Raw genomic sequence first — 25,591 nt, forward strand, 5'->3', positions numbered from 1 at the left:
TTAAGCTACTTCTCTCAGAGTCCCTGCTGCAGCCTGCACGGTGAAGGCTGCAATAGAAATGTGTCTCTTCACTTCTTCCCAGGCCTTGGAAGGATCCACCTTGCTTTCAATATCAAACAGAGCATCGAAGATCCCTGGGAATGTCTCCCCCATATACTTGTTGTGGCTGCTTGGAGCATAGATGACATGTCTGTTGATAAAAATAGTTTGCTATCAGTTGCTCGAATTATATATACAAGGGAAAAAACAGGGACATTGTACAATTCGTGGATTGTATAATTCTAATTGCTACTTGTCAACTAAATTTACAAGTTCAATCTCCAAAGACTAGTCTATGAAATATGTGGCAATTAATTATATTTTGACTTTAGACAGATAACTTAAAGTGGCTCAGAGCAACAAAAATGATGACAATGATAGCAACAACAGCTTGTCACCTACTATGGATCATGCTTGGCATTCAATTATTTACCTATCATTTTTCTAATCCTTGAAAATAAACTCTACAGAGTTGAGATTATCATTTCAAAGAGGAGGAAATTGAGGTCTGGGCGATGAAGTGATCACTCTCAAGGCACACTGCAAGAAGTGATGACTTCAAAATACCACTCTATCCTCTGAAATGTAGCACAACTGTGATTATAGGGTTTCATTTGTGACCAGACAACCTATCATTGTGTTTTCCTCCTATTTAAAAAAGAAGTCATGTTATAATACCTAGTGTCAAGCATGAAGAATCATTCAAAACAGTTTTATAACATTCAACATGACCTAGGAAGAAGGTGATGTTTTTACTGAAGGAGCTTAGCCAGTGCATGTAACAGCCCTGGAAGAGAAGGACAAGTTCCACAGTAAAGAGGTAAAGAAGGAAAGGAACATGATTATGCCACTAAGGGGGATCCATTCACCCTGTCTGGATGATGCCCTTACGCCCAATTCCAATTCTTTCATAGATAATCCCTAAACAGAAAGATGAGGTCGTTTCTGGCTGGTCAATGATCTAATTCTTTCTGAATACTTAGTAAGATCAACCTGGGGACAGTTGGTGTTTATCAGAAATAATTATAATTGTCAAAAGTTAGAAAAAAACTAAATGTCAACATTAAGAGATAGAGTAAATAAATATATATATTTATTATGCCTTATGTATATGCATAAATATACATATATTCAAAATAAAATAAGAGAGGGGCTAAAATTATGTATACCAAAGGACAAACATGATTTTATATCTGACAAGTAGAGTTGGGGAGATTTTTATTTTCTACTTCTGACTTCCTGGGTTTTCTAAATTTCCTGCAATGAACATATACTCTTTTATACATAGAAACAAAAAAGATAATAAAATAAAGATCTGTAGTAATCATATTACATTATATAAATAAATAATATATTTATCATTTACTACATATATTTTGGAATTTTTTATATGCTTGCAAGAAATCAACTATATTTTTCCCACAGGGCAAAAAATAAGAAAAAAAATATATTAAAATAAAGAGTCATATTTTTACCCTTACCTATAGAAAGGCCTGTCTGGTAATCCTAAAGGATCAATAAATGCTCGTTCCAAAAACATCAGTTGATCATTCATAATTCTTAATAATATTGGGCTGGAAAAGGAAAGGAATACAGTTGTAGCTTCATGAAGATATGTGCACTACTCAGCAAACTAAAAATTCAAAACAAAACTAAACACAGCTAATATATTTTAACTTCCTATAACATGCAAATTAAGAACAGTAGCATGCATAGTTACATTTTTTAAAATCCTACAAAATACTACTCTGCTGAGGCTTATAAAAGGACCGAAAAAGTTCAATGTGCCCATGGAAAAAATATATAGTAATTTTTATTTATATTGAAATAATTAATTGATAAACCTAGGTATTCAAATACAGGCAAGACTTTTTTCATCTTAAGTCTCATAAAAATCTGTTCATAGAAGTCATTTCAATATTGAAATGGAATAGTCTATTAATGTTTAGTAGGGTACCTGGGGAATTATACATACTTACCAAATGACAGCTAATAATATTTTTATTATTATTTTTAAAGATAAACCTATCATGAACAAAAGGGGTGGTGCTTATTTCACCCTTTCAACAATATTTGAATGCCTGTTATGTATCAGACACTTCTGGCTTTCACAGAGCTCACATTCCAAAGTGTGCGGGACAGCGTTACTATAATAAAAATGACTCAATACAACTGAAAATTTACCAGCAAGCCTGGAGTAGGGCAACAACGTTATTAAATTCAACCTATTAAGTCTGTCATAATGAGAAATAACCATTACCATAAGGAATCATAAATTACTTTATATAAAAATTTATCTTAGTTTTGTTATTTTTTAGATTTAATAATAAAACAATGTGCCCATTACTATTCTGAATGTTTATAAAATTTGTTCTTTTTAATCTTCAGAGCAGTCCTCCAAGTTATGCAGGATAATAGCCCTGTTCCACAGATGAGATACTCAGATTCAGTAGATAAATGACTTGCCCAGGTTCACAACTAGAAAGTTTTAGAGTGAGTAGTAGCTCAGTACTATTCCTTCAACTGCACTGTGTTGACAACAGGAAGACAGACTAATTAAAGGCCCCACAGATTGAATTTGAGCTATTTTCAACATTCATTTATTTAGCATCAAGAACTCAGGTTTTGCAATAGTATAAAGGTAAACTGGGCATATACTTTACCTGTGAGCAGTTCACATAAACTAACAAAGGCGGCAACTGAATGAACCATAATTTCAATAAGACGCTACAGGTTTCCGAACCAAATTCATAAAGCATTGCTACAAACACAAAAATTCATGTGGTTACGCACACACCCCATTTGGATGTTTCTTGTACAGAGCAGGGTTCAATCTGAAATATCCCTGGGAGGTAAATGCTCACAGCACCAGACGTACGTAAACTGCATCTATTTCCACCAGAAGCAGGCTGGCCTCCCTAGGGTTGGAGGAGGTAGGTCTTGAGGTTGAATACTATGTGAGCATAAAAGTACCAGGGAGTCAACACTCTGTATCCTTTGATGGGTTAAGGGATTGATTTAAGAAAAGCAGGATTCAAGAAGTGTCTCTTCCTCACATTTCAAAGTTTTGGTTGAGAAATTCAACATCTACTTTAATTTACTTTAGCCAGCATTTACTCATATTATGTACAAGGCATGGCTCCAGGTGTTTCAGGATATGTACCTTAACTATCATTTAGAGATGGTAAGACAAATACAGAAATACTCAAGGAAGTGAAAGCTCAGTGTCCTGGATTACCATACCATGCCAACAGCAGTTCTCCACAAGGAAGAAACGTCATTTATTTAATGATAGAAAATCAGCTTAATAGACTATATGGTGCTTGGCATTTCTCTAAAATTTATTTATAATTGTTGATTTTTTACTCACATAAAAAATTTGGAAGGAATTGTAAAGTATAAGAAAAAAAATCTTCCTATTCACCCAAGGATAACACGATTATCATACTAATTGGTTTTCTGTAATATTTTCTCTATATTCGATAAAATATTGTATATGTACAATCTTATGACCTTTTTGTTTGCTTAACATTTTATTACAAATATCTTATTATACTTCCTTTATAACCATCAGTGTTAATCTTTACAAAATGTTTAAATGGGTGGACATCTGATTGTTTAGTAATTTCTGTCCTCATAGGTATGAAGGCTGTTTTGAATTATCTGGTATTATAATTTGTAACTTTCTCTGAGAAGCCATTTTATTCCCTCAAATTTGAGACTCTTTCCTGAAGAAAAAAATTCAAGAAATAGAAATACTATGGCAAAGTGTAAGAACCCTGTCATGGCCCTAGAAACTTTAACAATATGTATTTATGATTTTTAATAGTTTAAAGCAATTCACAATGCTATCAGAAAAACATGAGAGCATCTGCTTCAGTGTACTGACTGTAGCAATGTGTACAAACAAGTTTTAAATTGCTACTCATTTGGTATGAAAATAGTATGACATTATTTTCATTTGTATTTTTGAATTATTAGTAAATTGACTACTACATTATTTTCATTTGTATTTTTGAATTATTAGTAAATTTGAATTTTTTTATCTGTTTCTACACAGGTGGTATCTTCTTTTTGAATGATTTCTCTTGATGATGTCTAGTGCCAATATTTCCAACTTTGTTCTTTTGATTTTCTTATCAATTTTCAAAAAAAAAGTATTTTTATTATATCTATATTACCTCCCTGTCCATATTTTCTGGAAAAGAGTTTTTCCAGTCTTTTATCTTTGATTTGCAGTATCAGTTTCCATATTATTAACCATTTTAATATTCTCAAATCTGATTGCATTGTTATTTCTAAACTTGGAATCTCACTTCCAAGATATTTCAATTTTTACTAAAAATTTCTTCTATCCCTGTTGTTTATTTTTGCATAGAATGTGAAGTGAGATTTTGAATTCACTTTTTTATCAATTCCTGAAAGAGCTTATACAATATTATTGTTGAATACCTTTCTTTCTCATTTGACTTTAATGTATCCTTCATTACAAATACATCCTTATATATCACTGGATTATTTTTTGTTCTGTCTGCTCTTTGTCTTTCTATGTATTCCTGCATCAGGCTCTAAGGATTTGATATTTGTATCATCACAATATTTTTAATATATAGTAGATATTCACTCTCAAAATTCTACCTTTAAAGAATTGTCCCTAACATTCTCTTTTTCTCCAGTCTTAAAATTTTGTTCATATTATGTTTTACTTTTGTGATTTTACAAGAATTAATCCCAAATGCTTAACATCTGAAAAAAAACTAATGGCTTTACCTTATTTGCTAGTCTGGATATAGAGAATTTTTCTAGGTGGAAGTGGAGATTAGGAGCTCTTTGTGTGGGTAATGACATTAAGAAAAGGGAGGAAGAAGGTGTGTTTTGGGAATAGGAGAGCTTGGTTGAAGTATGATTTACAGATGTTGAAAGAACAGGAGATAAAACTGGAAAAAGATGGGGACACACAGTGGAGGACCTTCAATGTTAAGGTGGAAATTTTGTAACTACCACTCAGTTGGTAGTAAAGAAGGTACCAGCATTTCTCAACAGCACATATGCCACTCAGAATGTCAAAAATATCACTTTGAGAGATATTGCAGTCCTGTATAGCCTGTGAGAATGAAGAGAAAGAAAGCAGAAAAAAACTTTCCAAAGATACTTCAACAACAAAGATGTCAGCTAGTATTTCTTTTTCATTATATCTATTACATGCAAAACTTATATCTATATATATACAACGTACTTGTTTTTGTCCAAGTCTTGGAGTCTCTCACTGAAGTTAGAAGCAATTTCTGTAAAATTCTTCACTGCAGAAAATAGTGATTCTGAAATAGAAATGAGGACCTAATGGCATTGTTCTATAGTTTAAGCAAAGGAAACAATATAGAAGGTTGTTCTCTTTTGTATTTAACAAGGTATTTATACTTTGTATATTGCAAGACAGGCATCAATGAAATGGAAGATACATTTATATGCATAAAATATTTGACCATATGGAATAGCAATAAGTAATAAATGGGCCTAAGGTAGATCATTACATTTTAGAGATTAATAGAAACATACAGACTGTGAATTTTGAAAAAGGAAGGGTAGCATACCAAATGACACATTGTATGTTTTCATTTCTTGTGGATGTTTCATTGAAATATTGTAGATTTTATCAGCATACTTTCTTAAAACGACAGCATAATCTCGACAGTCAAAAGGGAGCACTATGGAATTGGCTAGTTCGAAGACGATTCCTCCTCGAACCTGAGCCACAGCAAGGTGATACTTAAAAGCTGGATCATAAAACTTTTCCACTAATTCATATGTTTCATAGACACTGTGATACAGTGGATAGCTGCTGAATTTGTTTGTTGCCTACAAAAAAACCCAAAAAACAAAATATATCTCTCATGAGATAACTTATATAAAATGCATAGTATCATAGATACTGTCAATATTAGTAAGACTGTTTCTGTCTGCAATGAATAAAGGAAAGTATTTAAGTACCTCAATAAGCCACTTACTAAAGGGTTAATATAATATTAAAACCCACCCCAGGTTTTCACCAGTTAAAAAGTATGTGCATATAACATAAACAATACTATGAAAATTACCTTGGAAAAAACCTAACGTTCTTGCCTTTAAGAAAACAAGAGATGTAATAGAAATATTTCTGAAATAAAGACAAGATAATGTTGCATTTGGGTGAAAACAATTTAAGAAGACAGAGAATCATTAGAAGCAAGGAAATAAGCATGATACAATATTATATAGGGCAATGCTGCAAATCGTTTAATGACTGAAATTCCATGAATAACTTTCTGACAAGCAGTGTGCTGACAAGTAAAGAGTGAGCAGTGAGGATTTCAGCAGTAGATCCAAAATCTCACTAAGTAAAGAAGTAATGCTCAGACGGGTATAAAAAAAACAAGAACATACACAAAAGGCAAGAGAGAACAACTTTTCAAATTCTGAGTTGCTGATTTATACCTTTTGCCCATCGTTTAGATGCTTATTCTTTTTTTTTTTTTTTAACTGATATAACAGAACATTTTATATAGTGGTGCATTGAGAGTGGGACTCTGGAATTAGCCTGCCAGAGTTTGAAACCAGGCTTCATGGCTTATTACCAAATAACTCTGGGAGGTTATTAACCCAAAAGTTATTAACCTTTCTTTGCTGTAGTTTTCTCATAAGTAAAATGTAGATAATATTAACATCTACCCTCATCACCAGCCCCAATGGTAAGAGATTATAGAGATTTTCTGTCTGGGGAGAATAACTAGCCCAAGACAAAAAACCTATAGATTCTCTGCATTAGTTGGCTCCCAATGAAGCAACAAGAACACACATTCTCAATCCCTCTCTTGTGAGGCCCCCCCTACAACAAGCACCACCCCTGCATACAGGGCTTCAATCAGCTTTTTTATGGTCTCCCTCCCAAATAAGATACATTGCCAAAGAGGACCAGACATTTGAAGAAAGTCTTTAACTTGAAAGATACAGACCAAGCACACAAACTAAAATTAAATCAACCCACGGTAAGGAGGTACTACGGGAATGGAGGGAAACAATAAAAAAGAATGAATGAATGGCAGAGTTGAGAAAAATATCCCAGAATGTAGAAAAAGACACAGATAAGAACACAAAAGAACAGATAAAGACATTGGAAAATAATGCTACAGATGCTAAACAAATTAATAATGGTTTGAGAAAGAGGAAAGAGGGAATAATCAAAGAAAAAACATTTCCTACACCTACAATACATAGGTTTCCAGAACAAAGAGTCCACTTTGTTCCCAGCTCAGCATATTAAAAAATGGCATAATACACATGTGCATTATGTGTAGGGCAACACAGTCATAAGGGCAACACAGTCATAAAGAGAAGGGCAACACAGTCATAAAGAGAAGATACTAAAATCTTCCTTTTAAAAAAAACCAGAGGTGGGACTTCCCTGGTGGCGCAGTGGTTAAGAATCTGTCTGCCAATGCAGGGGACACAAGTTCAATCCCTGGTCTGGGAAGATGCCACATGCCACGGATCAACTAATCCCGTGTGCCACAACTACTGAGCCAGTGCTCTAGAGCCCCCGAGCCACAGCTACTGAAGCCTGCGTGCCTAGAGCCCGTGCTCTGCAACAAGAGAAGCCACGGCAATGAGAAGCCAGCGCACCACAATGAAGAGTAGCCCCTGCTCACCGCAACTAGAGAAAGCCCGCGCACAGCAACAGAGACCCAATGCAGCCAAAAATAATAAATAAATAAATTTATTTAAAAAAACAAACAAACAGAGGCAAGAGATCAAGGAACAAGGGACTTCCCTGGTGGCGCAGTGTATAAGACTCTGCACTCCCAATGCAGGGGGCCCGGGGTTTGATCCCTGGTCAGGGAACTAGATACCACATGCATGCTGCAACTAAGACCTGGTACAACCAAGTAAATAAATAAATTAGATAGAAAAGAAAGAGATCAAGGAACAAACAACATCTCTCAACAGGCAATGAAGCAATGAGTTCAAAATTCTAAGGGTACAGAATTTTCAAGCAAAACTTTGTGCCCAGTCAAATTATTGAAGAATTTTGTGTAGTATAACAGACATGCAAGGTGTTTAGCTGTCATTCACCCTTTTCAAGAAGTGCCTGAAGGATGTGCTCCCAAAAACGTGGAGAGTAAATAAGAAAAAGGAATAAAAATCTGGGAAACAGAAAATCCAAACTACGAGTGAAATGAAGATACTCTCAGATTTCTTAGTGAGGGAAAATTTCACAGCCAAGAGCTGTGCCACAGGCAGAAAGAATAACCAGAGAACCCAGAGGAGCAGAAGAGTCCCAACGGGAAAAATGGACTCTGCCAGTTCACCTGATGTGTTTGAATATACTAAGAGTTTGAGGTGAGTTAAGTAGGGATACACGGAGGAAAAAAATGTCTTCTAATCAACAAGGGTAGCACAACAATATATTGAAAAAATGCGATGAGGGAAAGTATTTGGGGGTTGGTAGAAGAAGTGATATAAGAGAACTGAATGCCTAGCTTTCCTAGTAAGAAGTAAATGGATAAATACCTAAAACTGAAAAAGAAAGAAATAGCAGCAGAAGCATATTATTTACAAACATGCAGATTGATATCAGAAGAAACCAATTAAAATACTGAAAGAATTTCAATTTGATGAACATAATCAGAGATGGAACAAGCACAGTGCTTAAGTCGCTTTTTTTGATCAGAATTATTTGTTTAGCTAAAATATATTCATAACTAACCATGAAGAACTCACTGATAGACTTACCCAATCTTTAGTGTACCGTGCTCTGCCTGAAGCAATTCCAAGTCTTTGGAAGAACACTTCAAAATCATTACCAGATCCTAATTTGCTAATCCTTTTAGAGATAAAATACAGGATTATTTGAGTAACTTCTTCACTGAGTACAGAACAATATTAATTAAACTAATCTCCACTCAATACTATAAATATAATTTTTAGATATATTGCGTTGGATATATTTTAGATATAAGCAGCAAAAAAAAAACAAAAAGTGGGGGGGAATGTCAATTCTGATCACAAAATATCTACTTCCATAAGATTGTTTTAGGGAGAGGTGACCACTGTTCTTTTGGGTTTCTGGATCCAATTCCAACCTGTTTGTGTGTGTGTTGTCAGGGGGGGCAGTTCCCCACACCAACAACAAGCGATTCTCCAGGCCATCAGCTGGGTATTCTACAATTCAACTCAATTCTGACATTGTCCACCCAGAGATAGGGTCAGGTCCCACACATTAAGGGCTCAGTCCCAAGAGACTGTTCCCCCCCAACACACAACCACCACCAGTGCTTCTGACCAATTGGCTGTAGATGGGAGGTTCCCATGAGCCCCTCCTTGGGTTTGCTAGAGCTGCTCGTAGAACCCAGAGAAACATATACTTACTAGATCATCAATTTATTATGAAAGGTTATAACTCAAGAGCAGCCAGATGGAAGAGATGCATAGGACGAGGTATGGGAAAGGGCTCAGAACTTCCACGCCCTGTCCAGGCTCACCGGACTCTTCCAGCACCTCCACGTGTTCACCAACCAAGAAGCTCCCCAAACCCAACCCTTTTGGGGTTTTATGAAAGCCTCATTCCATAGTCATGATCAATTAAGTCATTGGACATTGGTGACTGAGTCAACCTCCAGGCCGGCTCCCTTCCTGGGAGGTTGAGGGTCAGACTGAAAGTTTCAACCCTCAAGTAATTTGGTTGGTTCTCCTGGCAACCAGCCCCCACCTTAAGTGGGGTCATACTACCTCATTAACATAACAAAAGATACCTTTGTCCCTCTCATCACTTAGAAAATTCCAGGGGTTTAGGAGCTCTGTAAGAGATCAGGAGGACCAAATATGCACTTCTTATTATGAATCACAATATCACAATTGTATGTTGCTTTTTTAGAAAAAGATTATTGAAGTTGGAAAATATTTTCCTTCACTAACTTTTTTTATTACCTATATTTGTTGTACATGATAAAGTTAAAAGAATCAGAAAATTTTCAGATAACTCAGATTTAATTCCCATCCTTAAAAATTTAAATTATTCACATTGTTATCTTTAATCTCAAACTACTGAGATATTTATTCCTCTTCCCGTGCTTGTGAAGACACAGCTAAACCTGAAATGATGCCTATATTCTTCTTATAACATTATGCAGTTAACAAAACACTTGTTAACTGTATAATGTTCAGAAAAAAGAATATTTATACAGTGATGAGAGGACAGACTTAGGTGCCATGTGTATATATTACCTACTCAAAAGCGAACCATATTTTGATGGCCTACAGATTTAATTTCAAAACACACAGCAATATTTTGTAAGCAGATAGGGTAGGGGGTCCCTGGAGAAAGAGAACTAGGCATGGCTTTCTTGACATAAGACAACTCATTTTTGGCCTAAGCCATTTTGCGGTAAAGGCCTGACCACAATGCTTATCCTTGAACTGGTCTCAGTCATTAATGATCTTAAGGCAGCAAGAGAATTTAGGAACAAATGACTTATCAGGCAAGAGAAGTAACAATAGCAAAGATAATAAATCAGTTGTAAAGACTCCCAGTTCTGTTACAATGGTAAAGATTAGCCTGAAGAACATTCTTGAGCTGTTTTGCAGAATTTGGATCCCCTTGAGCACTCAACCCCCAGATCAGCTGAAACCTAAGGAATGATGATGTTGACCCTTTCTGAACTCAATCAACTAAAGTTTGGACTCTGTCAAACTTTGCCCCAATTCCAAACTGAATTCTCCTCTGCTCAAACCCCCTCATGAATATGTATGTACCCTTAACTTGAAACTTCCCCCATTTTGCTGTCCAGGGAGACACTGCTTTGGAAAAGATCCCCGGTACTCTCCTTACTTGCTGCAAGTAATACATCCTTCCATCTAGTGCTCTTTGGGTTGGTTGTGCCATTTGGCTGACACCCACCAGGAGGCAGACCCAGTTTTTGGGTAACAATTTTATTTGTAAACCTAAGCATCACTTTTTCTTTAACAGATATAAGATAATTTTAAATTAAATTTTTATTATTTGTTGAAAGAAACTACCCTTTTATTTTCAACACAATTCCATACTGAATTTAGTAAAGAGTTTTCTTTGTTCACCTGGGCAAGCCACTGAATTCGGGTGAAGGGCTTTTTTCATTCCAGCTGTCAAAAAGGGATTTGCCTTCAAAACCTTCATCAGGACTTTGGAGCTACACAAGTTAAAAGGAAAAAAAAAAAAGGAGAGAGAGAGAATACTTATAAATCAGATGTTTTAAAACCTAAACATCTATTAACCAGGGAATGAGTAGCCAAATTATATTCAGGAAAATAAGGAATGCAATTCATACATTAGCAGTCATTAAGAATTACAACAATGAGTTTCTCACAATATGGGAAAATGCTCATGTTATTATATATAATGCACCTATTATAAAAAAAAATACATGGAGTGTATGGAAAAGAAAGCTATACCAAATTATTACCAAGTCATTGTATTCAGACGAATGGTCACACTGTAAGATTTTTTTTTTTTTTGGTCTATTTTTCCAAATTAAGGGAGGCTACTCTCAAAAACACATTCATCCTCCTTTTATAAAAAAAAATGAAAAGAAGCAAGCTGCTTAAGGGAAGGTTTGTATTTTTTGTTTTTTTTTAAAATATTGCTTTGTGCCAACAAGTTTGTCAAAGTCATTAAATAATACATAACAAAACAAATGCACTAATATCTTATTTAATTAGTTGAGTATTTATTGTAATTGTGTTAAGCACAGGGCTTTCAATACATTTTCAGATTTTACAGATGAGAATTCTAAGGGAGTACAATATGCCCTACTATTGAATGCTAAACTCAGAGCATTAAATGTTATGCCAAAACGTTTAGCACACTAAACTGTAACTAATACTCACTAAACTGTAACTGAATAATATATGGTATAAAAAGTTTTTATTTTTTATTTAATAAAAGTCCTATGCTCTATTTTTTAACAGTTTCAACTCAAAAGATTTTATAGACTACCTATTCTGTGGAAGACCTTTTGTAGATGTCAGCCATACAAAGTTTAATAATACAAATTACACACCATCTACTAGTGGGAACTATAAATAAAAATGTGGAATTCATGTGCTAGGTGCTATAATAGACGGATGTGCAAAGGTCGATGGGAACACAGATAAATTTATATAAACTTGGGGAGAGAGAAGTTATGTCAGCATCTTAAGTCAAAATATCAATACATAAAGCAGCAAAATAATTTTACTCAAGCTTACAAATTTACACAAAACTTTGATACAAGGGACAGTACCACTCCATTTATTTTAAGTAATATGAATTTGAAATTATGTATTTAGAAATATATTACTAAAGTCACAGTTTGTCACTAAAATTTGAAATACCGCGAATCACCTTCCCCAAACAAAAACAGAATTTTAAAAATCCAAAACTGTCAAGCATCATATAATTTCAAACTTGACCTAGAAAGTAGTGTTTTTCCATTTGTCACAGGGTGCCACCAATCCACCTGGTAAACAAATATAACTGCCAAGCTTCCTTAGCATTGACCTCAAATTACATAAATGGTGGGAATTCTCTGAGACACAATGTTTCAGATATTTAATTTTGTATACACTTCATGGGAATTGTAAAACTGCAGGCACCTGACAGAGATCTTAAGTAACAATATGAATAGATTAGTGCCAAATTAAACTTTTCTATTCCTACTGGAGATGTTAATAAATTAAATTCCATGCTTGGGAAACCAAACCTTAACAATATGTTTAGGATCTATTTAAAATCCCTATCTGAGGGAAATAATTGTCTTTCATGGTAATTACATTTCAATTGGTAATTCTGTTAAATAAGCAAGTCTTTTTATCCTTTCCAGTTCAAATCAGGTAATTAGCAGTAACAGCAAAAATCTGCCATGCAAAACATTCCTTATGCCTACCTTTAGGAACGGTGGCTTTATGGGGCAGGAGAATTAAAATGAAGAGTTGCCTATTGGTCCTATAGAAATTCAGGTACCACCTCTCCGCCAGATTTAGTATGTTGTGCTGCTGTCAGAATTACAATAACTTTAACTCAGTGGACTGAAGCCCACAGCAGGAAATCAGGAATTGGGTACATGGTCTTACCCAGTCTGTGTCCCAGGAGTCAGCACCTGTTTTTTTACACATTCTCTTTCTCAATCGGTTAGAAATGTCAACTCTTCCAGAGTCCTAAGTTAATTGGTATCATTATATTAAAGAGTAAAAACCAGTTTTAAAATTAAGGAGTTAAACCGCAGGACCAAGTCCTGGTTCAGCTACTTGAACAAGTTGTGTGACTCTAGTGGCTAATGCTTTTTGGGCTCAGTTTTCTCGGTTTCAAATGGAGATGGTAGACGCAATGCTCTCCATAGACTGCCTCAGATTGGTGTGGGAGAAATGGGCAAAAGTTATAAAACAACACAGATGTTTAACATAATAATGCCACCTCAAGAAAACATCATTTGTAGAACTTAAAATTCCATGTAATTATTTTTACCTCCTTTGTTAGGTTGTATACCAAGCTGTACATAAGTGGGGTACAATCAACTCTCAGAGTGTAGTTTCCTGAAAGACAAGATAGTTTGTTTTCTATTTCATTTCTTTATTTTACTCTTCCACTCAAAGACCATTCCTAACTCCTTAGCCAGAATGATCCCTTTATAACCTAAGTCTGGGGAATTCCCTGGTGGTCTAGTGGTTAGGACTATGCGCTTCCACGCAGAGGGTATGGGTTTGATCCCTGGTCAGGGAACTAAGATCCCGCAACACACGTGGCCAAAAATAAATAAATAAATAAAACCCAAGTCTGATCAAAACTCTCCAACTCATCACTCAATAAAATTCATCCTCACCATGACCCTTGGTGCCACACATGAAACAACCTCGGGTCACCCCTCCACATCTTCACCTACTCCACCCAAGCAAATGTTCTATACAAGAGAGATAATAAAATTACTCACCTCACAGGAATATTGTGTTAAATAAATGTTTATATTTAAACATTGGTTGGTACTTTGTGTGGGCTAAATTCTACATATGAATGTCAACATGATGGAAATACCTCAAACTGAGGACAGTGGTTCCTTTGAAGAGAGGGTTATTTGAGAATGGTTTCAGTAGAAATTGTTTTCTTTGTAAATTTTGCATTTTAACATTAGAAAGCTAATAGATGACTTATTTTATTATTTGAAAAATGAACAGTTAATACAATTTGAAATATAAAACAAAGTGAGACAAGCTGTATTCCAATCACAGAGTAATGAGTGTGTTATTTGCTCCTGATCCTGAAAATGCTCGGGAGACAATGCAGCATTTTAAACCAGGGAATGACGTAAACAGAAAAATCAAAGATTAAAAAAATGCATTAAAATCAAGTCTTAAAAAAAAAAAAACTAGCAATAGAGAGAACATTATTCTACTTTTGAAGAATATATGTTTGGTGTACTTATTCTGTGTGGCAAAGGTGTTTCATCTTCATATGTGTGTTTAAATAAGGATAATAAGGAATTCCCTGGTGGTCCAGTGGTTAGGACTCTGTGTTCTCACTGTGGGGGGCCCAGGGTTCAGTCCCTGGTCAGGGAACTAAGATCCCACAAGCCGTGTGGCACGGCCAGTAAATAAATAAATAAAGATAATAATAATCCAAGCTAACATTTTTGAACATTTACCCTGTGCAAGGCACAAGTCTGGGAGTTTTGCAAATATTAACTTCTTTTGCCCTTACAAGAGCCTTTGAGATATGTGCTCTTAGTAACTCTGTTGAGAGGTGAGAAAGTAACAACCTGAGGTCACATAACTATAATAGAAAGTAGCAGTGCTGGGAATAAGGCCAAGCCCTGAGCCGCTAACTAAGGAAAGTTAGAGGAAGGAAGAAAAGATAACTGAAACGCACGAACTAACTTAGGGGACAGTGCAGCTCAGATACGTGGACAAAAAAGAAAATGTAAATGCCAATGTGCCTCCAGCAATATGCAATGCTCCAACTATTTCTGACACATGGCAGATTTACTAATAAACTAAAGAAAATATTCTATAAGTCCACCCTACATTCATTTATTCATTCATTTGTTGCAAACACCATTTATTTAATAAGACATTAAGAATCCAGGAATGAAGAAGTAGGATCCTGCCTGTTCCTGGCAGAAAAATATAGTCTAGAAAGGGAGAGGGTTTGTAAAACAAATAATTACTTAATGACAGCAGTGATGAGTGCTACAAAGATGGCTTCCCAGAAAAAAATAACACTCCTGGGGAGACTGTAAGAATAAGAATTAAACAGATGGTGTGTCGAACAGCAATCTCAGTACAGGGAACAGCAGTTGCAACGGCTGAGAAGTTGCATGTGGTCAAGGGACAGAAAGATTCGTGCGGGGCTACAGTATAGTGAGTGAAAATGGACTGTTTCAGTTTCTTGAAAATCGACTTGAGATTGTCCCTTAGTTTGAATCTCTGTTTATCAAAGCAAATCCATTCTAAAAGGCCTGTCTTCGATGCCTATCTCATTTCTCAAGCCTTTCCTGACGTTGCTATCATTATGTCTTCTGAACTCCAAGATCAGTCTGATAACATCCTTCTGAGAGTACCGGCATATATTAGAATCCTAGACTGATTTATTTTATTTATCATCCATACTGAGTCTTAAACTCTTGAGTACTAGACTCTTCTTTACTAACCCCTAATTCCTTTGAAATCCTGGAAAGTACACTGCATAGAGAGGTGCTTAGTAAATATTTGCTGAATTGAAGGAAAAAATATTTAAGAAGAAAAAATTCTTGGTGAAAGATGAAATCTGGGAAATCAGCATTTGTTTTCAAAATTTGTGTGCATGATATTATGATGACAGTAGTTAAATCATACCTTTTTGCTACCCCATTCTAAAATCATAGGAATCTTTAGTTCCATAACTGACTTATTCATTTAAGAGATATTCACTGAATTCCTACCATAGATAAGGTAATCTGCCAGATGAAACAAACAAATTATAGAGTGTTGTTTCGAGAGCCCAAATCAGCACCCTAGAGCTCACAGCTGCCATGAGCATGACAAACCAGCAGCAAATTCCCTCACCACTTGTTAATGGATTTGCATTCCTAGTTAGTGCATAACTTACGAACTAAACTGCTGTTACTACCAAGATCATATATTTTCCTTTGAAACCAATAATATTCACCTTCTATAGAAGAATCAGCATTAATATAGGCCACACCACGCACTTGAAGAAGTCTGGAATTCTCCTATAATATTAAATAAATAAATAAACAAACAAATAGCAATAACCCCTTTCTAAAAAAACGCACATCTACATTTACTGTATGGAGGTTTCTGAATTAAGTTGGCCCAAGTTCACCCCAAATTTGACATGTAAGATTTTCAAGCATATGTTTGAAAGAATTTCAATAAAGGTCACTGGTAAGAAATAACAAGCAAAACATTTTTAAGACTAAAATTTGAGATGAGACTATCCACATTCATAATACAGTGAGTGGAAAAGGAGTTGATTTCTTTGGTTTTAGTGGGTAGTTACTGTGCGAGGGCTTTCTCTAGTTGTGGCAGGCTGTTCTTCGTTGCGGTGGGCAGGCTTCAGTAACTGTGGCACATGGGCGTAGTAGTTGTGGTGTATGGGATCCGTTGCTCCATGGCATGTGGGATCTTCCTGGACCAGGGATTGAACCCGTGTCCCTTCCATTGGCAGATGGCTTCTTAACTACTGTGCCACCAGGGAAGCCCGGGAGTTGATTTCTTAACCACACTGTGGCTTAATCCGTCAAATTAAGTTCTCCTGTGTTATGACACCACCTACTCGTCAAAACTTTAAAACATTTTTCTCAGCTTTAAAACACTGACAAAGTATAGCAGGATTTTGTTGATATAAGTGGATTATGAATCTCCAAAACAAGCAATTTTCTAAGTGTCCTGACTGTAAGAAACAAAGTGAAAAAACATACAGCTCTAGGTGATGAAAATAAGATGAAAGAGGCAAATCACACCCTCAAAATATTTAGGCTCTTCTTGATGCCAGCATGAATCTTTGTCTACAGGAGCATTACTTTTTTTTCTACCCCAGAGAAAATTGAAGTTTACAGGGCTTCTCATAATTCTTAGATAATAGGAACCAAGTAAATATTTATAGCATGACTAGAAGTTAATGGAATGTTAATTTTGCATATGTTTACAAGTAACACTTCTATTACACAAAGCCAACAATGCAGGCAGGTAAAATTACTTTCCAAGGAGCCTAGTAAATATTCTGTGGTGGGGCATTCCACTTCACTTTTAGCATGATTTAGAGTAGGTCATTACGATATGAGGAAGACAGTACAAGCTCAAGGAATATTTAAATGTAATTAGCTTTAGGAGTTAATTTGAAAAAGTTAAAACATTATACCTTATTATGATGTCCAGTTTCTAGTGAATTTACTTAGCTACTATCACACTCCCAGACAACGAAGATCAAATTATTTCCACAATTGACATTAAGTGGCTTTAAAAGTTCAAACAGGGCTTCCCTGGTGGCACAGTGGTTGAGAGTCCGCCTGCCGATGCAGGGGACACAGGTTCGTGCCCCGGTCCGGGAAGATCCCACATGCCGCGGAGCGGCTGGGCCCGTGAGCCATGGCCACTGAGCCTGCGCATCCGGAGCCTGTGCTCCGCAACGGGAGAGTCCACAACAGTGAGAGGCCCGCGTACCTCAAAAAAAAAAAAAAAAAAGTTCAAACAAAACTTAGTTCTCAAGTGACGAAAAAAATTTTATCGTTGATTTTTGAACAAGAATATGTTGCTTCAGACTTTCTGGAAAAACGTTTGAATATTTTCTGGCTGGATTGACCAGTTATTCTTACATTCTTGTGAATTAAATACTAACTGCTTTATTATTATGGAAATGTATGTTATATCGAATTATCAACTAACCTCTGCCCACTCAGTGGAACCAAGAAGACCAAATTCTTCTGCATCCCAGCTTGCAAACAAAATTGTTCTTCTAGGCCTCCATCCTGAAATACATGTGCATACTTATAAAAGCTGGGAAAATGCATAATATTGCCAAGACATCACCATGCCCAGCATGCCCAGCAGAGTAACAACAGCAAAAATTCATTGGTTGTTTAGGAAGGGTGAATTATGGTGACAATCTTTACTTAATTTCCTTTTGAAAGATTTTAAAGCTAATCTGTCAATACAAAAGAGCACATCTGTATTGAAAAAAGGGGAAATGCAGACATGGTAAAAATCCTGTGAGATCATAAAATATTCTAATAGGTTTATAATGATTGCCTATGCTGGGAAGCCATCTGTGGTCTGCAGCTGCCTAGAGTGAAAGAAGAAAGTGCTGGATGTGGTCTGTGCTCTGAGACAATACAACTGAGAGAAAATCCTTTACAACTCTTCCATGCTGTGTTGGCATCACACAAACAATTGTTCAATGTCAGCTGGTTGTGTGATTTCACTCCATTCTCTGCCAGAATTAGTCAACAGAAGCTCCATTCTCAACACTAGTGTCTGCTGCCGCTGAGAAGTACACCATTCATTAGGACGGTCATATGGCTTGGAGTTATAAATACTGATCTTGAAGTTAAAGAAAGATCTTATTTCAAGCCTTGGTTCTTTCACTTACTAGCAGTATGACCAAGGGAATGTTATTCAAACTTGTTAGGCCTCTTGTTTCTTCACCTGTATACCAGGAAGAGCAGAGTTAAGATAACACTCCTTGATTGTTAGGAGGATTAAATGGAATAATATTTATAAATATAGCACTGAACAAGTGCTCCAGGCATGTAAGTTATTGTTTGAGTACATATTTCATTTGTGCTTAAGGATATATATCCCTCTAGCTGTTGAGTCCAGAGCTTCATTTTTGTTAAGTATATTAATAGCATTATTCAAATCTCCTGTTAATTATTATTCCCCATCATTGCAGTCTTTTGGCATACTTTGTAATTGTCATAGTGATGTTTTGTATTTACCACAGAAATCTTCTGGCAAAATCATGAAACTTTTTGTGATACTATGAAACACAACCTAATTCACAAGCTATGTAAATTCAGGTCTCCATAGTTCTATTTTCTTAAAAAATAAGATAGCTGTGTGGAAAAAAGAATAGAGCACCTTTACATTTGATTTCAAAGAGTGACATCACTGTTTTGTGGACTGGGAGACAGAAATCTGAATTTTAACCCTAGTTCTCTGATTCTGCCACACACCAGCTACAAAACATTGGGTGAATTACTTCATTCTGGAAACCTCAGTTAACTTATTTGTAAAATGAAAAGAGAAATAACTAAACATATCCCTCCTCCTATGAGTTCAAAATAGATAACACGTGATAACACTGTTTCTCTGACAGAGTAAGTACCAGGCAAATGTAACATATTTTTACCACATTCATTGTTGCTAAAAAAAAAAATATGGATCACATTTACAGCCCATAGACACCTTGTTTGCAGGGTCAGTAAACAAAGTAGAGCTTCTGTTCTCAGTATGTAATGTTTACTTTAAAAACTAACCATTTGAACTCAATTTTATTTTGGGTTTCATATGAAGATTCTAAAATGACTGAAGTAACTGTGCTAGTAGTATAATCTTCAATTCTGTGAGAGAAATCAAAGCTGGGGGTGTGAAAATACAGATATCAAACCTTTGACAGCATCCTATTAAGCAGGAAGACCAGCATTTTTCTGAATTAGCTTTCATCCCCTCAGTCACCTGGTGTACTTGACCTGAGGCCTGAGGCTGGAAGATCCCAAGAAGCTCACATTTCTCAGACCAGGACGCTTTGGCTTATGACCTAAATCTGGTGTCTACTCTCCAGTAAAGAAACCCATCTCCATCTTCTTTGTTGCCAGAGAAACCACTAGTAGTATAATTCCTTTATTTCAGATTATAATTTAATATATAAATATAGATAATATGAACTTTATTATATAAATAAGTGAATTATTAAAAATGAACATATAAAAATGAATAAACAATATCATTAACCAACATAAGTAATATAGCTGCTAGTTATTGAAAGCTACTATCTACTATTAAGCACTACTAAGTACTCTATGCTACTAAGATGATATAATTTGCATGCAACCTCTCTGTCGTGTTTCACACAAACCTATGAGGTGGTATTTTTATACTCACTTTACTGAGGACCAAACTAAGATTCAGAAAAAATGGTCTTTTTACATTTTGCTTACATTACCTTCTTTTTTCAGCTTTCCAAAACTCCTGACAATTTCCTGAACAACAGCTGCTCCACTCTGAGGGTCAATGCCACCAAATACCCAAGAGTCACGGTGACCTCCAAGAATGACATATCTGTCTAGAAAGCATCATTGCAAAATTACTTGCCATTACAGGTCAAGAATAGAGGAAATTGCAAATGACTCAATAGCATCTAAACACAAAGCATTCAGGACTCAAGTTAAGATAGCAAAGGTTCCTGAAGACTTTTGTAAATGTATCACTTTGCTCTGAATTTGATGTATGAAGAAAATATGAATGTGATAAGCAAATGTATACTTCAATTAATTACAGTAATTATAAGTATGTAAGTAATGATAAGTGAGTATAAAAGTATCCTTATCCACTTCTTTATATAATTCTCTGTTACTTCTCTCTTACCTATTTACACTATGTTTCCAGTATTTTCAGAGTAAGAGAACACAGTGGCCAAATAATGATTTCTCCACTTCCTAATCCTTCTACTTAGTTTTTAACGTACAGCTCAAAGATTCTACCTCTCTATGATCTGTTTCTATTTTCTGCAGGGAGAGGGAATTGCACCCCTATCCAGCTTTCTGGGCAGTCTTTTCATATTGATAAAGCATTTACCATGGGGCTTCCCTGGTGGCACAGTGGTTAAGAATCCGCCTGCCAATGCAGGGGACACAGGTTCAAGCCCTGTTCCGGGAAGACCCCACATGCCACAGGGCAACTAAGCTCGAGTGCCACAACTACTGAGCCTGTGCTCTAGAGCCCGCGAGCCACAACTGCTGAGCCCGAGTGTCTAGAGCCTGTGCTCTATAACAAGAGAAGCCACTGCAACGAGAAGCCCGCACACCACAACAGAGTAGCCCACGCTCGCCTCAACTAGAGAAAAGCCTGCATGCAAAACAAAGTAAAAGGATTTTTAAAAAAAAGCATTTACCACACTTAACTGTAGGGGTCTTCATGTCTCTGGTCTGTGTCTTTTTAAAAAATCCCTCCATCCCCAAAGCCTAGCACAGAGCTGGCACAAAATATGTACTCAGTGAGATTCAATAAATAGCCAGTGGTACATTGGAAGCACATCAATATTCTTTATCCCTGAAAGAAAGTCCTGGCTGCTTGCACAAGAGATATTCAGTTTAATTCTGTCTGTTTGGGTAGGAAATATAACCATATAGTTCCTAAGGAATCAAACATAATAAAGTAAGATTATTTTCAAATGTATCATCGAGCAGGTTATCTGAAATCATATGGAAATCACGTGTATATATATTCCACCCATTTCAGTGTAAAAAAAAAAACCATGTAAAGGACTCATTAACTTCCGGTTATCTTAATTTTAATTTTCTAAGAGTGTTACTTATCGTTGTAATGAAGATATTTCTCCAGGTAAAATATGCGGTAAGGAAATCCAGAAAGCTCAGATTAAACACCTGTAAACCATCTCTCCTTGATCTTCCTCTCTCGGTCCTTTAATTGAAGCATGCATAGTTTATCAACAACCTCGGTCATCTGACCAATCTAGTCCCAACATTTACTTTCTTCACAACATGCATCACAATGTAAAATTACCTCCTATTGATCTATTTTGTGTTTATGTGAGTTCCATTAGGACAAAGAGTTGCTTTGCTTTGTTCACCTTACATTCCCAGAGCTCAGAGCAGTACCTGGCACCGAAGAATTGCCCGATCGATATTTGCTGAGCAAATGATCAATTTACCTGGCTCCACTGCCCCTCTGAGAGTTCCAATCACATTGTAAATTCTTTTCACTTTATTGTTGGAATGGATGTGCATCTTGACTTTTCTAATGCAAAAATAAAGGACACAGACTAAAAATGCTGGTTAACAGCTTGCCACCCACAATTTTTAAATCTGACATTGTTTTCAATATTTCTAAAGGCACACAGGCAATAATTGCATTGACCAATTGTCCAATTGTGAGGATATATGTGTATTCCCCTTTTCAACCTGTTGTTATGTCTCCTGCTGGTAGTAGATTTTACTTTTCAGTCATCCTCTGTAATTGTTTTTTGAAAAAGCTTTCTTCCTCCTAAAGAGAGTTATTACAAAAATAGCCTCTTAACTTGGTAGAGAAGTTTCCAGTAAATCCAGGTCCAACATTGTAGGGCACGTGGAGGCTTCCTTTCCAGCTGTGATCTGGTGGTGCTGATGCACCCATTTTTCTGTTGAACACAAAAAATATTATTAGCTGAAGGAAACCTTTGAAGTTATAAGTTAAAATGTCCTTGAACTTGTTTTCTTGAGTGCCTGCTCATAATAGCTTCTATGAGTCATGGTAGTACAAAGTGCTTTGCATAGGGATATGCCATTTAACTCAATACACCTCTTATGAGGTGGTTCTGCTATTACTCCCCACTTCAAAGATAAGGAGGGTGAGGCTTAGAGAGATTAGGTAACATGCCCAAAGTCAAGCAGCTGATTAGTGGTACAATCGAGATTCAAACACTTGGTAAGAATTTGGACTCTGTTTTTCCAACAGTAAATCATGTGAAAAGTGCTCTCAAGAGCATGCCCTGAAGAAACAGCAGGTGTCAAACTCTTTGGAATTTCCCATTATGTTATTTCTCCCACTGATAAATACATTCCCAAATACATGTATGGTCATCCTTTACAAAGTACTTTTGCACTCATCTATTAGGAAGGGAGGAAGGGCAAAGGAAGGGATGTCACTTCAACCAACAGCCCCTCAAAGCTTTATACACTATTTATTTTTTTAATTCAAAAGGGTGGAAAGATTCAGGTGGACCAGCCCATATATGCCACTAGCCGTGGTTATCTCTCACCAGGTGATTGAGAAAAATAATATGATAATATCTGTGGAGTGGCGAGGTTCTTCCTGTTTCATTTCAGCATATCTTCCTTTACTGTTTAAGAGCATGGATTGACTTATTCTTGATTTGGGCATGGAAACCAAATGTACTTTTGTTACCTAGAAGCAGATAGAAGAAGATGGCTCCAGACAAACTTAAGAGAGTGAAAAACATCAATCTGTCTTTTATGCCTCAATCTCTGGTCCACACACCTGCATGCACCCTATGATTTACAGTGAAACATTTTCTGTAGTTTCCTCCTTTTTTCTGTGCCTGCACACAGGTACTTATTCCCTGCCTACTAATTTGAGGTAATGTGAACAGCTCAACTTGACCTAGAATATATTATATGTGCAAAACTACATCAATATGATTATCTTCTCATGGAAAACTAAGTATAAATAATATTTTGTTTTAAAATGCTCTATCAGAGAGTAAATATTTACTCTTTTATTTTCCTATCTCATGAGGGAGTTTGTTTAATAAAGATAATTTCATGTAATATACTATATAATTTATTTATCTATATACAATAAAATTTCACATGAAAAGCATCAAGTAAAATGAAGGGGCATTATATATTGTTAAATATCATAATGAATAGTCAAAATAGCAGAGTATTATGTATACAAAAAATGGTAGAAGCCAAGTGAAGAATATACATATACTTGATTATACATAAAATATTTTTATAGTACTATATTGCAGACTAATAATATTGATTGCCTTTGGGATGGAAATGGGTAGGAGGGAAACTTTTTATTGTATATCCTTTGAATTTTGAACTGTGTAAATGTATTTCCTTTTCAAAATAAAAATATGGAAAACAAAACAAGGTGCAAATTCATCAGGAAGTCAATTACATATTATAAGGAAGGTAATGAAGAGTCCCTATTCCCAGAAAATAATAAAATATAAAGCCAAGATTACAGTGCCCCCACAAGGACAAGAAAATATCTCACATCTATGGAGAACAGAGGTTTTAGTCACTAAATTTCACTGGGAGAATTAATCAGGGATATAATTTTCTTTAGGTCCTTCTTTCACTCTATAAATAAAAAATAAATTCTGTGAAAATTAAAAGGTTGAATATTTAAATTTCAAATCATAGAAATTTCAGAAAATATAATATTGGAAATGTCTTTAAAAGGATTTGATAGATCATAGATGCTCAATAAGTATCTATAAACAACACTGAATTTAAAAATCTATATTGTGTAGCATATTAAATTTTATTTGTCCATTTAGCAAAGATTTATTCTCTATAATGATCAAGGTACTGTATTGTACTCACTAAGGAATACAAATATGTACAAGACATGGTCATTCTACCAAAGAGTTTATAAGTCAGAAAAAGATAGATATAAAACAGAGCATGATATATGATAGATAAAGTTCTGAAGGACAAAACAGAGCTTGATTCCCCTTGTGGGATCAGAAATAATTTTCGTTCTACAGGAGGTTTCACTAATCTGGATTTTTAAAGAATGAGTAAGATGTGGGCAGGGAAGATGGAGGTAAAGAGCATTCCAGGTACAATGTATGATGTAAACAGGCACGAAGGCTGAAGAGTCAGAGCAAAAGTAAGGCATGGTGATTAATCTGGCTGGGGTATAAGATGATAAGGATACCATAACAGAGAAGCTTGAAAAGTAGTGAGAATTTGCTTCTGAGAAGATGCACTTTACCCTATTCATTCTGATGAGTACAACTAAATTCCCTGGACTATAAATACATAAAAAATAAACATAAGACTCTGAAAGGTGGAGAAAAGAAAATAAACCAGCTCAGGACCTCAGGGTGCAAGAAATGACAAAGTGGTGAGTTCCTTGGGTTTTCATATGGGCTCTCATATCTCAGACATAGAGCTGAAAAGCTGGCAAGCCAAAAAGGCCAAGTGGCTCATATGAAACATGTTACCCAACAAAAGCCTTGAGTATGAATACGTACTTGAATACGTATACATAGTCAACTGCACCTAGGACAATTTTCAGGATAGACCATATATTAGGCTATAAAAAAACTCAATAAATTTAAAAGGCTGAAATCATATCATCTCTTTATTAATCATACAAACCTTTTACTAACCCAACTATAGTATAATGAATTTAGTAAGCAAGGATTCTTCAATATATGCAAATCAAGCAATATGATACACCATATTAACAAATTAAAGAATAAAAATCATATGATCATCTCAATAGATGCAGAAAAAGCTTTGGACAAAATTCAACACCCATTTATACTAAAAACTCTCCAGAAAGTAGGCATAGAGGGAACTTACCTCAACATAATAAAGGCCATATATGACAAACTCACAGCAAACATAATTCTCAATGGTAAAAAACTGAAAGCATTGCCTCTAAGATCAGGAACAAAATAAGGATGTCCACTCTCACCATTATTATTCAACATAGTTTTGGAAGTCCTAGCTATGGCAATCAGAGAAGAAAAAGAAATAAAAGGAATACAAATTGAAAAAGAAGAAGCAAAACTGTCACTGTTTGCAGA

General features: G+C 35.6%; 1 protein-coding gene across 3 annotated transcripts in view; it reads right to left on the minus strand.

Annotated features, from left to right (window-relative positions):
* Window positions 1-25,591, minus strand: part of FOLH1 (folate hydrolase 1) — a gene marked incomplete at both ends in the record, with an annotated part of 70,038 nt that continues 44,447 nt past the window's right edge. For 2 of the 3 annotated variants that reach the window (XM_082843810.1, XM_082843809.1), the window contains 12 exons: window positions 1-190; window positions 1,521-1,613; window positions 5,276-5,357; window positions 5,631-5,895; window positions 8,806-8,896; window positions 11,146-11,237; window positions 13,550-13,617; window positions 16,223-16,286; window positions 17,962-18,044; window positions 20,240-20,359; window positions 21,968-22,053; window positions 22,334-22,432. In XM_082843810.1, the coding sequence (XP_082699936.1) occupies window positions 1-190; window positions 1,521-1,613; window positions 5,276-5,357; window positions 5,631-5,895; window positions 8,806-8,896; window positions 11,146-11,237; window positions 13,550-13,617; window positions 16,223-16,286; window positions 17,962-18,044; window positions 20,240-20,359; window positions 21,968-22,053; window positions 22,334-22,432 (1,333 nt within the window). The remainder of the gene's footprint in view (window positions 191-1,520; window positions 1,614-5,275; window positions 5,358-5,630; window positions 5,896-8,805; window positions 8,897-11,145; window positions 11,238-13,549; window positions 13,618-16,222; window positions 16,287-17,961; window positions 18,045-20,239; window positions 20,360-21,967; window positions 22,054-22,333; window positions 22,433-25,591) is intronic. The other variant, XM_082843811.1, reaches the window with a different exon arrangement.

Source organism: Leucopleurus acutus, assembly GCF_964270905.1.
Source record: "Leucopleurus acutus genome assembly, chromosome: 8".
NCBI classification, from domain to species: Eukaryota; Metazoa; Chordata; class Mammalia; order Artiodactyla; family Delphinidae; genus Leucopleurus; species Leucopleurus acutus.